Below are 15,470 nucleotides of genomic sequence, written 5' to 3' on the forward strand. Positions count from 1 at the left end.
TATGGTAACTCAGATAAACACTCTGTACAATTATAGTGAGCAGAATAGCATCTCAGAATGCACAACATGTTGAACCTTGAGGAGGATGGGCTACAACAGCAGAAGACCTCGTCGGGTACTTTATTAGGACCGTAGTGTTCTTAAGTGCTCAGTAAAATCTTAATGGTGATTTATCCACCAAGCCTGAATTGCAAAAAACATGACAACAAGCATCATATTATCTGATGTCTAGCTGTTTAACTTAACAGTTCAATAATGATAATAGTGATGATAACATGGAAATTGCTTGTTTGGGCCCATCATTCTGTTTCTGAAAGACTTGTCATCTAAGCTTACAATAGGAATGCCATTCAGTTACTAGTAAATTTTCAGCCAAAACTACATTGCTTTTCTTCATGTCTAAACAGAGTCTACATTGTGGGCCCGAGGAGAATGTAATTACTTCTCCTGTCAAAAAGACAGCAATGTGTGCTCTCTTGCTCACTGGTCTATTTGGTCCTCAATAAATAACTAATTATAGATATGAATAAATAACATATCTTGTTAGTGTAAAAAGCCAAGTAAATAAGTATTTTTGAAAATAGCAAGACAGACAGCAAGAATGAATGGAAGTGCAAAACAAAGATCATATTATAATGAAAAGGAAACAAGATGGTTCGTGTTGGGAAAACTAACAAAGTAGCAATTCTTTTTATTTAAATAACGATCATCCTCAGTTATAGACTCCACATAATGAAATCTTCTCTTAACTTCGATCTGGTCCTCTATTTGATTCCACCTCTGGTTGTCTCGCCCTGCCCTGGTAAACTCACCGGCTGAAATATCCAGTGGTAGCACCTGCCATGGTTGACAATGTTGCCATTTATGTGGGTCTCCCTGTCTTTCCCGGGTCATTTCTCTAAACATTTTAATTGTAGATGGGAGATCACAAATGACCTCACCTGTAAGAGAGGGATTTTGTTTCTTGTATCTTATTTATTATAATTATCATAACTGTATGTTGTATTGTCATGTCACATTTATGATAAATATTTTTGTGCTAGGTGTATTCACTTGTTATTTGATTTGACTCAAGTAGCTCAATGCACTCACGATTCTATAGGGGAAAATTATCTACTTTTATCTTAGTTAAATTGACAATTTAAAAATAAAATAAAATGTACGCTGGACACTGACACTGACAAGAAGTATTAGTTAAAATTATTTTTTGTGCTTATGCTCTTTAAATTGAAAATTAGCATTCAAAGTTCATTTTGTTTTTTACATTATTTTGAAAGATTTCATATTTTATTCAAGCAGTAGGCTACTATGTAACTAAAGACTTGAAAGTTGAAAAATTAAACTTGCCGCCTGTCTACGTTTTAAAAATGTTAAACCTTTACATGGAGGCCCTGTAAATCCCATTGCCTGCATTGAGACAAAATCTAAACCCTACAAATAGCCAATTTCAAATCATTCACTTGGAAAATGCTCTGTTTAAAACGTCAGAAGGAGGGTGACTCTTTTCTTGTGCACTTAGATTACCATATTTCTCTCAGGCTTGTGACACCTGCAGCCTACTGAGGGCGTGCAGAACATAGGACTTTACTTCAAACAGCCCAAAGGCTGTGGGTTTGGGTATTGACTGGGCTCGTCCGGCTTGGACCCTCCTACCACAGATGTACATTAATGCAGAAAAGATACAAATCTGTGTAGCAGAAAGAAAGTCCGTTTCTTTCAAAATGCTGTTGTCTAGCTTGATCGTGTCAGTTTGAGGGAGCCCATTCAAAGGCATTCATGCATCTGCCTTAGAGGAACAATGGCAGCTAGTTTATAAACTGTCTCTTCTGGCTGCCTAAAGGCTTTAGACTCTATTGTTTTGCTCCTCTTAATAAACTTTTGGAGGAGTTCATCAACTTGCCTGAATAGCCAGTGCAGAGAGGCCAAAGACACAAAATAACAGACGGTTCTTTTATCCCTATTCTTTCTGCCTTTTGAAGTGACTGTCTTTAAATCAGGAAAGAGGGCTGTCAGACATCAGAATAATTTTTGGTCAAATAAAAAAGCAAACCACTGAGGGAACAAAAGTTAATTCACAGAAGAATGGAGGACTTGACTTTTTAAATAAAACTGAAAAGGTACACCTTGAAACACATTAAAACTCTATCTCTCCAACACCACATAGTAGATTTGTGTGTACAATAATTAATGAGCTAAATGTTAATCAATGGCCTCCATTACACAAATCTTGATGGGATTTTAGTCGGAGATGATGCATAAATTTAAATAGGCTACTTTATTTTTTTTATATAACTATATAGTGTTTACAAAGTGTTACTAAAAATATCACCTTTCAAAAGCAAATGTGATGCACTCCCCTCCAAAAAAGTATAGTAGCAAATAAAACAAATAAGCTAAAATTTTGACCAATTCTTAGACACATGCAGTGAAGATGTTTTCAAAAGAAATCATTGAATCACTAAAAATATTTTAATAGAATTTAGCTCGTTTGTGAGTTTTATTTTTTTTTACACAATGAAACTGTTGATGGAGTTAATAAGCTAATGTACACTGCGTGAATAAACAGTGTCTAAAAAATTTTTAATTTCCCCAAACATATATGTGGGTCATTACATTTCAGCTCTGTTCAAAACGTACAACCAAATACTTCATTAATGTACTTAAAGGTACACACTTTTTTTCCTCATTAAAAATGTTTAAATCATAAAGACATGAATTGACATTTTGGTCAGATCAGTAACCTTATAAAAGCTGTTTTATTCTACACGAAGAGCGTCCGCACATGGGGACTGTCATGATAGAATCACATGACCAGCCGAATACTACTCGCTTAGTCTCAGTAGCCATCCTGATATTTGACACTTTAACTCACTGATTAAATTAACTATGACTGACTGTGAATATTACATTTCTGCAATGGCATCTGAAACTGAAAACTATTGATTTTAAATGATTCAGCATCCAAGCCGCTAGGTGTCAGTGTAAGTCCAAGATGACACAGAAGTTAATAAATATGAGTTTCACATTTATTTATTTCACAAAATTTTGAAGAGAAAATAATACTTTTACTCCTAGATGTTTCTCCAGATACTTTTACTTGTGTTACTTTTGCAACTGAACACCACCGCAAAAAACAAACAAACACATACACAGCTGCAAATGTGAACTGCACACGCTTGGTGGAACCTTTTCTATTTAATAATTTTAAATCAGTCAAATTGGTTTAGAATGCAGACTAAATGGTTTGTTCCGTAACCAAATTAAAAGAAGGACGCGACAACATGTGGTGTGTCTCCACTTCAGAATTTTTGTTTTATTCTATGTTTTTTTTTAATAAATGTTGTGAACGTTGTAAATTACTGATTAAATCTGTGTCTCGTTTCGAAGGCTGCGTGCTAGGTAGGACCCGACCTTTGAAGGCTGCAGTATACCGAGTGTCCTCCTTTAAACAAGCCTCGTTTAAACGAGATGGCCTTCGTAGGACAAATGGAAACGAAACGTATCATGGTTGCTATGACAGCACGCCACTCTTTTCCAAGCGCAAGCGCTTTGAGTGAGAAGGGAACAAAGTCCCTTTAGAAGGAAATGTAAGAGGTTAATTTTAGGAGAGTTATAATGATGTAAAGAGCAAAGAACATAGGTTTTACAGGTGTACTTTTAGTCTAATACTTTATTTTGATTATACATAAATATAATTATACATATATACTCTGCACCTGTCTACTGAGGTACTTCAGCTTGGGAATTGAAGGTGCAGTATTTAAGATTCAGAAACCCTTGTTATTAATGACACCTGTGGCACTAAGTGAACTGCAGCCAGCTACCTGTTGCTCCTGCTCATGATAGCTGGACACATTCCATAAGCACAGGAGCTAGCATGGACCAAAACAAAGAGATGAACGTGATTCACAGGCATCATGCGGACAGATGAGGTAGCATAATTAAAATTACACAGTTATGATTGTTTTACTACAAACTTTGAGACTGTATGTTATATTTGACTCTCCAGTGCTGAAACAGGGCTAAAACAAAGTGTGGATACAGGTCTGACTATGTGAGACTGTAGTTTGAAGTAATCACTTTTCTTTTCATGATACATTGTCTGCATTTAAACAATAGCCTATGTCAGCCTTAGCTAGCCAGCTTTATCAACAGCTGTTAGCTAAATTTGTTGGATGATGACAGTAGCTGTTTATATAATACACTGTACATTATAAATATGTTGACACAATTCAGTATTGATTCCGATTTTGATATATCGATGTGCGATTGTTTTATAATAATAGAATGTATATATTTTCTGAATAAAAATGTTAAGTTACACTAAGGAATGTGTAGCTATCATTTCATGAGTTGTTTTAGTTTACCTTGCTGAATAATTACAGATTAACATTGACCTTAACCTGAATTTTACTATAGAGCAGATTGTTGAAATTATTTATAGGTAGCTTGCATTTCGTCAGCGTTGGCATGCAAGATCAAGTTAGCTAAAATTACACAAATCAATCCTTATGGCACTATATTTCACATGCTTTGCAGTTATGGCACTATATTTCACATGCTTTGCAGTTATGCAAGCCTAATGGGAGCCAGCTGGTAGATATCTGTGCAGTGTGTAAACCGCACTCTCCGGCTGTAGCCTTTAGCCTCCTTGTTTGCGCACCTGCCTCCCACAGTGGAGACGCTGGTTCGAGTCCCATTCGGAATGGTGAGCAGGGCCGGTTACACAAATTAACCTGTCAAATAAGAAGAACCCCAATTCAGGAACCGCGGTCCCTCCAGTAATCAAATGCCCTACCGATGTTCACTCTAGTTTCGCTCGACCACGATAACTTTTCCACTTAGCCAGATGGGAAACGCTGACTTCCGGTCGACTTGACGGTTTTGACGCCACTGGTCTGAACGCACCAGGCAAGGCGCTTGGAGGTGCATAAACGTCATTGGATTTTCCCAGCAAAAGCAACCCGCTCCCTTCACATGAAAATCAGTTTACAGGCTTTAATAGGCAACCTAGGAAGTCCGGGAAGGGCTTTTTAAGTTGCGTTACAAGCCGTTCACACATTGGCAAAAAAGGCAAATATTACATGTTATGTATGTTACATATTGCACCTTTATCAGTACTTGCGTTTGAACATAATATTTATGGGCAAATTGGCATTATTTAGACATTTCCATTGAAGCAAAGAAAAGTGGTGCCCACGAAGTAGGCTATAGGCTACACCTCATGCATCCACCCAATTCCCGTGAAGGAAGGTCGCATTCGAAGTGTGCTACTGGCTTTTCTGACAGCCTTGATATGCGGCCGACAAATAAGACACAGCCTTCCAAACGAGACACAGCCTAAGTGATGAGCAATAAGATTTGTTCTAGTCTCCCGCCTTTCATCGAGAACGGTTCATATGTGTAATATTTAGTCAGTTTCCATAAAGGTGCCTTTTAAGTGTGATGATTGGTAACTTTGTATAACACTAGGCAAATGTAACTTTACTTTAGGCTGTTTATTAGCGCCCTGAACCACGTTTGGCACTGCTGCTTTGTGGAAGAATTCCCTTTTGTTATAACTGATCAGTCTCCCATTGGGTCTCCAGACAGGATTCTTGGCATTTGTCGGCAAAATGAAAGTAGGATTAAGGGATGGCTACTGAACACTCCATGGTAAAGGAGTGGGCAGCAGTTCCCCCAGTCCAACCCCCCTTCCACTTTGGAAACTCCTCTTTTCGTATATTTGTATTCCCAAAGAGGCAATTAAAGCTGGTTTTGAAAGCGATACGGAACAATAAGATCAAAATCAACAAGTCAAATCGTATGTTGAAGGTTTGCTAACCTTTGCTCGTTTTCTTACGTGTCCATAAATATGGGCAATTAGGCTTCATACTTCATTCTTTATTAGGTAATTATATATCGTAGGCCTATGCCGAAATATGACTTATTTTTATCAGTTGGAGCTCATAAAAATCTTTATATTTAAGATGAATTTAGTCGTTTGTTGATTTTATTCTCAGCTCATTAATTAGCTTAGCTAATTTTTCCCATATAGCCAAATATTTTTTCCTTTCTTGAATTGTAAAATATTGACTGTTCCTCTTCCAATTACAAATCTTGGCCCTATGAATGACAAAGACATCCAAGTCTTTATGTGGGGTCACCAAGAGTTCCGTGGCCTTCCAATTTTATGGGGCAGTGTACAGCACTGAAGAGATGGCGAGTCCAGGGCATCAAAAACACTTTTGTGACATTACATAGGAAGCCCGGAGGCCAATACTTTTATTGGTGCCAGCAGGAGTTTTCCCCAGTCGTTTGTTCGTTTTGTTCTTCAGCTCTAACAGAATGCCCCCACTCTACAGCGCTGTACCAATATCTGTGAATGGCATGCGTTTTTGACCATCTAATTGTAGTAATTGTACACGTTACAGGCAGCTATTTCATGTCATAGCTGGTTGGGCTTAATTGAAACCTTGTGAGGTTAAATGTTATTTTTGGTGAAAACGAAGAAGTTATTGAGTGGGAATGGATTATGAGCTTGCTTTATATGTGAAGAAAACATCCGCATGTCTTCTACAGAAGACTTTTGAATTTCACTAAGTAAGCCGAAATTGGAGATTGTCCCTATATAAAAAAAAACGAGAAATCCATAAAGCCATTCGCATAGCAATATGTGCACTAAGATAGTCCTTGTCCCACATGGCGATAAATACTTTAATTAATAGACAGACAGTCTTGAAAGCAGTACTGGCAGTCTGTAATATGCTGAACTCCCATTGTCCTGGTGTCACCACAAATGTTTCCGATAAGAAAAAGCACCAAGGATCAAAGACTATAAGCCTCTCAATTTCCTCCAGACGCCTCTACTTTTCTGCACATACTTTCTATTTTTTTTTCCTCTTTCTTCCTCTTTCCCTTAAACATCTGAAAGGCACCAGAAAATCCTCTTTATGGCATCTACAAGGTCCGCCCCAGGTTAACAGGTCAGAAAAGATGTTGAAAATAATTGCATATTAATAATCTGTGCAAGAGGATGAAGTCTTTGGGAGTTTTCAAAATGATTAATGTCGAATGTCACTTGATTGACAGATGTTCCGAATTTCTGTTCGGACACTTTATGTTCTATTCGGTTTTGTTCGTTCATTTAAGGGCAGTAGGCTATCCACTAAACAAATGTCTTGAAATAAATGTCGTCTTTCGTAAATAAATAATCCAAATAAAATATTAAATTTAGTCGTTAACCAAAATCGATTCAATAGAGCAATGTAGCCTAAGAAAGCGAAGCTGTCAAAAGAAGTAAGGAAAAACAGGAGACATGATTCAACGTTTTATTATTATTATTTGATTCGATCCACGAATTAAGGATCTGGATTTGGTGCAGGCCTAGTTTTATATGGACTTGATCAGTGGTGAACTTCTGGAAAATAAAGATCTCTGGATTAGTAGCCTATATTTCACAGATGGTCTCATAGACGATGCCCTGCAAAGAGATGGTTTTACAAACGTCACACTAAGAACGTCAGACTTATTCTATTCATTTGTAGAATTGTTATTGTCCATCATATTATCAAAAGCGCTTTCGTCGTATTGTTTGTATTCTAACACTGTAAAAAAAAAATGGAAACTTAAAAATGTATTTATGTGGTAATATATAGCCTAAATTAGACTAAATGGTTTTAGTCAAATAAATATTATTTAATACGACCGAATCAACATGTGCTGCGTTTCCCAGCCTTAGAGTCAAATCCCAAAACTCCCAAAAGTGATAACGGTGACAGTAATGCGGCATGTGTGGTGCTACACAACTTGTAGTGCTGCGAGAGAGCATTTGGTGTCAGAGAGGAAGACAACCTGATCTCATTAAAATCGTACATAATTTACGAGGTGGCTATTTCCTGTGATGTCCCACGATTTTGTTCTCAAAAACTCATCACAAATTCCCGGATGTTTAGAATGTAAGTGTATTTTCCCCCATGATGCGTCAAGGACATCCCTTTCCCAAACCCCTTATCTAAAAATTAACCATTCGTTAGAGTGTGTAAACGTGATAGGAAGCTGTTGTGTGTGACAGACATCCGGATCTCATGAATTTAGAAAGTTGTTCGAATTCTGACGATTTCGCCGTGAGAGTGTGTTGGAGGAAGAGGAGATGAGGATAAAAGCCTCTGCCAAATGAATACATGTAAATGTAGGATGATGAGCAAATATATAGGGACGATGTTAATGCAAGGCAGCAAGATAATTACTATTATATTCTCTCTCTCTCTCTCTCTCTCTCTCTCTCTCTCATATTAATATACAGCGTCAATCATGCCACCACATTGTTGTTACCAACTTGTCCAACTAGTCCACACAAATAACTTTATTTGTTTACTAATTAATCTGTTCATCTATTTTAGCCTATGTATTTCTATATTATTATTAGTAGTAGTAGTAGTAGTAGTATTAAACGACTTTTAAAATAAATCAATAATAAAAATAAAAAAAACATTTATCCTGATATTGAAGTCTCAGCATAAAGTGTAGATGCTCTTTGCGATTATTCCAGATCACTCGTGAATCTACGAGCATTTTCAAGTAGCCTACTACTTATTACGATGCTTTTGGGAAACAGGCTGCAAAACTAAGATGTTAGTTCGATCTCTTTAGGCTTACGATGCTTTTGGGAAACTATGCCCTTGCTGTAGGGTAAGGGTAAGATCAAGTAGAATTATCCCCTTAGGTACCAGCACGTAACCACTTTTTACAATGGACTAAAAGTGCATTTTCCAGTATACTGTCATTAATGTCTACAATGATCATGTAGCTATATAATTACAAGACATTTTACATTAACGTGTTAATTTGTAGTAATCGATCAATTGTGTAAATAAACAGTAATATGAGTGCTAATGAGTGCTATTTTCTTTACAAAAACAGGCCCTCTACACAATATTCCAACGAAATGTGTTGGGTAGCAGTGTGGGGAAAGGGGAGGTTAATCCGAGTTTAATACATTGATGCAGAGCGCAGGACCGTGGCTGTGATGATTGTGTTATCTCTTCCCAACATTTGGGTCTCCCTCAATTTCAGCCCAGCCAAATAGCTGCGAGAAAGTGCAGATGGAGTGACTCTCGATGCCTGAGGAAAAAAAAATATTAATAGCTAAATAACTTCCCCATACTTTCACTAAATCTCTCTCTCTTGCTCTCTCTCTCGCTCTCTCTCTCTCTCTCTCTCTCTCTCTCTCTCTCTCTCTCTCTCTCTCTCTCTCCATTCCAGATGGATTTGTTTAAAGTGGTCTCCCGAATCATCCTATGGTCCCTTTTCTTTAAAAGATAGTTATTTCAGAGTCTCACATATAACTTTAGTTTTTATACAAATGTCTGGGAAAAACCCGCGTGCCATCATTGATGCTTTTCATTTTCTGGATATAATTGGTCTTTTGTGGTTTTCTCGAAACAGGTTTGCTCATTAAGCGGTATGCTATGCTAGATATCTCCGCCAAAGTCGTGCTATAAAATCATATTATTTCATTCGATTTTATTCGATGTGCCTTGTTCGTAATTCTCTAAATATTGTGATATTAGTCTTTTCTCTTCTCCAGCCATACAGATTCACATTCAGTGTGGTCACTTAACGCCAGATCGTTGAATAGCTGAGGCGTTGTGCCACACTAGGGTGGAAAGAGTCATCAGGTCTTTTTTATTATTTCCTAATCGACCAATCATATCAGGAAACAAATTCAGGTAAACGATTTGTTGCTAATATTGGTGTCTTCTGTGGGATTAGTTGGTTAAATCAATCTGTCAAATGGAGAATCCGTAAATCTGAGTTAATTGGCCGACAACTGTTTTTCCCCCCTCTGGACAAATGAGCCAGACGTTTATTGGTCGAGTAATACATGTGTCCACGCGCCTCTCTGTCGTCTGCCTATTATGCATTTCAGAACGTGAAAAATAAAAGCACAGCCAACAACACAGAGACGCCAAATTTGTTCAGTACAATACATCATGACATGTATATGCTTTGGGGACAGACCCTGCATTTCAGCTCATTTCAAAAGGATCACATGGACAAATAGCCCAATTTATGTTTTAAACCTGCATGATTGTGAAAAAAACAGCAGTGATTCGGCTTAGTTAAGGAGCAAGGGCACACTTCTCTTTGTTCAATAATTTCACCCCCACAATAATAATAAAAAATGCTCTATTTGTCCACAAATTGTGTGCTTGGAGTCTCTTTCATTTTCCATTACTGTTTGTGCGTCAAATCAACTCAAATAATCCGCCAAATACAATAAAACAATATTATCAAATGAAATATATGAATCCCTAAAAAGTGTGAGCAAAACGAAAAATCTTGTGAATTTGTGCCGTAGGCTAGTCAGTGAGGGCCGTATGAAGATGAAAGCGAAGAGAAAGAAAAGGCTCAATTTAATCTGCTTTAAAACCCTTCAAAATAACGCTGTGCTTGAAACTCGGCAAGTAAGAGCTGATTGGGGATAAATAAGTTTCTACTATGCCTGTGAGCTATTACACCCATCTCCAACACAGCCGCTTGTTCAACAGACACGTTTTCATTACGAACTCTAATAAGTCTTAACATTATTAAATGCCAGTCGGATGATCAAGTGAAACAACCCCCGAGAAAAAATCTTTTAAGTCTTGAAAAAGGTTGCATTAAAGCTCCATCGCATTTGCATGACACCGTACAGCTTAAAGAGTGGAAATACATATGACAATATGTGCAGTGAATTTGGAGACTGAACGTGTAAATAAACATTATTCATTTGAACACGAATGCAATGTCGATGAACCCTGGCAGACGTCCATGCACAGTTTGAAATATGCTTTTTCTTAATGCACTGTTTTGAAATTGATCCAGGGCCGTGGCAGAAATTCCTAATCATGGATTGTCACTTCGTATATTCTTAATCCATTCGCCGTGGCTCCTGCATGCTGGCCTCTGAATCGTGCCAGTCGCTCGCGCACACCTTGAGCACAAAGCCTGTCCACTGAGGTTGGTGTAAAAGGCATTCAGTATGCCCACACGCATACATTCGCATAAACAAACGTTGGCTCCAAGGCAAAACAAATTTTAGGTAAGTTGTGTACAAAGTTATGCAACAAGCTATTTTCAATAGTGCACAAACGAAAGACATTTTTGGAACATTTCAGATTTGAAAACATTTAATCAAACATTTTTCAGTGTATGTACAACAACAAAGTACATTTACGATGAGGTTGCATTAGAACTCACTTAACGGATGTGTAAATAACATAAGTTTAACGACGAAACAAGCACCACACCTCTACACCACTTCTCTAAACGTCAGCTAAGAAACACAATAGTGATCCCCAAAAGAGCAGGGGGCAATTTCAAACAAGAATAAAACATTTGGTACCCTCAGAAATCTCATTCTATTCCAACAGACGATACCATAATATTACAAAACTATCTACCAGAAGGGTGTATTGAATAATTCATCCCTCTATAGTTCCCCTCTTGGCCTTTTGTTAAAAGTTTTCCCCTCCCTTTACGGATTTTTAAATGTGAAAGGATCCATTCCATCTTTCGAAGCCTTGCTTTTAGGGTTTGCTTTGTAGCACAGACTCTTTGCTCCAAAAGAGCTTCAGTGAAGCAGAGATCTTTGGACTGAAGTTCATCTTCAAGTTTAAGAAAGACACGGGACAAAAACAGCAATGTTTTGTATTTCTTAACTACGCAAACAATATGATTTCTCACTTTTGTATTCTTCTTTTTCCAACCAAAATATTACGAAATTCTGTCTACATTTACTAAAAAATATTATATTCTGCATTATTTTATAATAGCGTACGAAAAAAATGTATCCAGATGACAGTTTAGAGCATTACAACATTTTTACGGGAAATACTCTTCACTCTGTGCCAGATTGAAATGTCTGTTAATTTGCGAATAAGCGTGCCGTATTATCGCGAGAACCAGCGGGCAACGTTGAACTTGTGGTCTGTAATTGATATTGATTGCCACATCGGTCATTTGTCAGTTACCGTTTTCTCAGCGTCAAATGAGTCTGTTGTACAAAGAAATCAAGGCCTAAATAGGCTTCCTCCCGTCAGGGTCAATATAAATACCAACTAAATCAAATGACTAAATGACAGTTCAACAGGCCGAGAAATGACAAGCGTTTAGGAACACAAAAAGCGCACACCGATTTAACGTTCAACCACATCTATAAAATGGTTCACGTGCAACGTTTATTTGGACAAGCTTTTAGATGCTTTTTGCATGATGCAATCAGAAGAATACTTAATTTATTTACCTTTGTCTCCCAGTATGCCGTCAATGCTGTGTTTAGTTTTTTTCTCCCCACTGTCATCTTTTTTGTCGCAATCGTCCTCGTCGTCTTTCTTGCCAAACCGCGCGCGGAGAACCCGACTAATAGAACTTACTGATGAAAGATTACATAAAAATAAGAAGACATTGTGAACATACGCCTAAATAATTAAACTAATTATTACTATTATTATTTATATTATTATTATTATTATTATTATTATAAATAGCCATCATCAATATTTCGCAATTAAAGTAGCTAAATTATGTCAGTAAATCAGTAAGACCCAGAGGAGTGATTAAATGTTGACATGATAAAAAGAGGGGCTGCTTACCAGTTGAGGCCTCACCTGAGGGAACTGTACTTCTGTCACACACACCGTCCTTCAAAAGTTTGTCCCGAATCTCCCAACTGAACATACCAGGATTTTCGCGCTTATATTCCTCTATTCGCTTTTCCACGTCGGGTGTTGCCACCTGCTTTTGTGTTTAATTGAGAGGTCAAGAACATTCAAAGATACGAAGAGTGGGAAAATAGAGAGGATGGGAAATGGGAAAAGAGAGAGTAGAATACCTTTTAGAACATTGTCGTGGTCGTGCTAAATATTCTATTTACTATCCTTCCTTTTTTTATTTTGATGTGTCCCCATTGAAAATATACTACTATATAATAATAATAATAATAATAATAATAATAATAATAATAATAATAATAATAATAATGTACTTACTCTAGGTTTACTTCCTCCTATTGCTCCAGGACGGATCGAGCCAGTTTCTTGATACCGGCAAAGGATTTTGGACACACAACCGTGGGAAACGCGAAGTTGTCGGGAGATCACGCAGGGACGGATGCCGTGGTGAGCCATCTCAACTATTTTGTGGCGGATATGATTTGGCAAAGGTCTGCCATTGATGAATACTCCGCCAAGTTGGTTCACCCGACCTTGACCCAGAGGAGTTGAAACTGTGCGGTAAAGAAACGGGAATTAAATCTAACTTCACTGAAACTTCCGATTTCTTTCATTACGACTCTAAAAATGCGTACGACTTTTCCTCAAAAGACGGACTAAAATCTTCTATACAAATATTTATAAAAAAAATGTATCCTGTATCTTAAATCAAGCCCTGTTTTAAGAACACGAAAAACACTCAGTTAACTTAGAAATAGTGTAATTAAACTTTATAGGCTAACTAATCTATCTGTGTTAAAATACAGTGTTTAAAAGAGCAAAATTATCCTTGTAGGCTAATCAACAGAAATTCAACAAAAAATTATAAAAGCTCACATTTAACAAACTGAACTTGATTGATGGTCTTCCTATTCTAAACTTACAAGTTATTCTCACGCATCCTGAGATCCAACAACAATTGTGTTTTCTGTTAGTTTGATGAAAAGGTCTAGATTTATTTTGGTTATTGAGCCCAATCGGCCGTCAGAAGCCGTGGACGCGTCCTGCTTCATTATTCGCATTGATGTTGTTCCAATATTAGTACAATCCTTTGATATGCATACTGGTTTCCTTTGCGCCACTAGACCACTTCAACAAATCCTACAGTGACATGCAGGCTTTGTGTTTGGAAGTTTATTTGAGCCACTTAAACACGAACCGTGTCTACCAAACAAAATGGTATTGGGGGAAATGTATTTGATTATTGTCATTATTATTATTATTATTCGGATGCACTAAATATGAAGAAACAATTGTTTCATCAAGATAAAAAAAAAAAAAAAAGAAAGAAAAAAAAAACTTCAGTTTGGCCAATGAGAACATTATGGTCTAAATACAGCCGAGAGCGAAAGTGTTTACAACACATTGAACAAAATGTACAACATATCAACCTTACAGTCTAATGTGTAGGCCTACCTGACTGTATATCAGTACAATATAATTGATACCAACCTTCCAGGGGGAATCCAGTGCGGTGATAGTTTTGTCCAGGAGCCGGTCGCATCATTCGTGGTACTGTTCCCGGTAAAGATGACATTCTACTTTTAATATCTGACGAGGCACAATACTGCTGGTGTTTAATCTGCTCAAGCAAGTCCAGACTTGGTGAATGTTTCCTTGACTAAAATTGTTCTGGAGTCCTTCTTTATTAAAAAGGGGAACATAAAAAAATTATCCAACCACACCTTTGCGGAGATGTGAGACCTCATAAAAAATTGGGGGGAAAACAAAAAATATAAATACTTCTGTCTTTTCGTGCGAAGGGGGGCATGCACGAAACAACTAGGAACAAGATGCAGCGCGCGCCAAGGAGGGGGTACTCCAAATGCTCTCGAGTGAACAAAGGTTACTTAATTCTTTGCAGTGTTTTCCTAAAAGGTCTGATAGTTTTGGATGACAAAGTCTGCTAAGGGGTTGGGAGCAGTTGAAGTGGACAACTTTAGCGCGCGGTGTAGGAGGGGTGTCCCGCGCGCCGATAGGCTCTCGCAATCTTCTTTTATTCATGTGGCCATGGAGGGGAACAAGCAAGTTTTTTTCGACCAATCACAAAAAGTAGAGGGTAAGACAAACAGACACTCAGTGTGCTAGGCTTTTCATTCTCACCCATTAGATTAAAACAATCAAAACATTTGTTCGATAGACTTCCATAAGGTCTTAATTCAAAATAAAAAGTGCTCTTTTATAGAGATACTTTATATAATTCCAAGATAATTATGATTTTGTTGTGTATAAAGTGCAGAGTAATGCTTTTACAATTGAAATACATAATGCACCGTGTATTCATAGCCTATGCCTTTTTCACACAACGCCAATTGTGCAAACCAATTTTCTGTTTTTCATATCGAAAAAACTGATCGAACTAAAACAGGCGCACATGTACATTTGCAGCTGCTCGATTAAAACAAATAATGCAGATGTTTGTACGCTAATTAATTTATTATATTATATGAGAATATTAAAAGTGCATAAGCTAATGTCCCTGCTAATGCTTGGATACTTGAAATCAGGAATTGTTTGAGCAAAAAAAAAAAATTCTCGATATTTTGTTTGTTTGTTTGTCAGTCACTAATGAAGTGTCATCGTACACATTCGCGTTAACACTTCCCTTTTCTTTTTTAAAAACACCAATTTCACCCCATTTTTTCATCTTGACTGATGGAAAAGAAAAAGTTTTACGGGAAAACCACGAAAAAGTTCTTATTATTTTTAAACGAATATATTTGGGAAATGTGAATT

At 37.2% G+C, this 15,470-nt stretch overlaps 1 protein-coding gene across 3 annotated transcripts in view; it reads right to left on the minus strand.

Annotated features, from left to right (window-relative positions):
• pax7b (paired box 7b) overlaps positions 1-14,682 on the minus strand; it is a 63,861-nt gene extending 49,179 nt beyond the window's left edge. The window contains exons 1-4 of one of the 3 annotated variants that reach the window (XM_052091851.1): positions 14,187-14,682; positions 13,014-13,249; positions 12,633-12,762; positions 12,269-12,397 (exon numbers count right to left, since the gene is read on the minus strand). In XM_052091851.1, the coding sequence (XP_051947811.1) occupies positions 12,269-12,397; positions 12,633-12,762; positions 13,014-13,249; positions 14,187-14,271 (580 nt within the window). In that variant the 5' untranslated portion in view covers positions 14,272-14,682. Of the gene's footprint in view, positions 1-12,268; positions 12,398-12,617; positions 12,763-13,013; positions 13,250-14,186 lie in introns of all 3 variants that reach the window. The other 2 variants (XM_052091850.1, XM_052091852.1) reach the window with 2 other exon arrangements.
• Positions 14,683-15,470: the final 788 nt, after the last annotated feature.

Source organism: Xyrauchen texanus, chromosome 25 (genome assembly GCF_025860055.1).
Source record: "Xyrauchen texanus isolate HMW12.3.18 chromosome 25, RBS_HiC_50CHRs, whole genome shotgun sequence".
In the NCBI taxonomy this organism is placed as follows: domain Eukaryota; kingdom Metazoa; phylum Chordata; class Actinopteri; order Cypriniformes; family Catostomidae; genus Xyrauchen; species Xyrauchen texanus.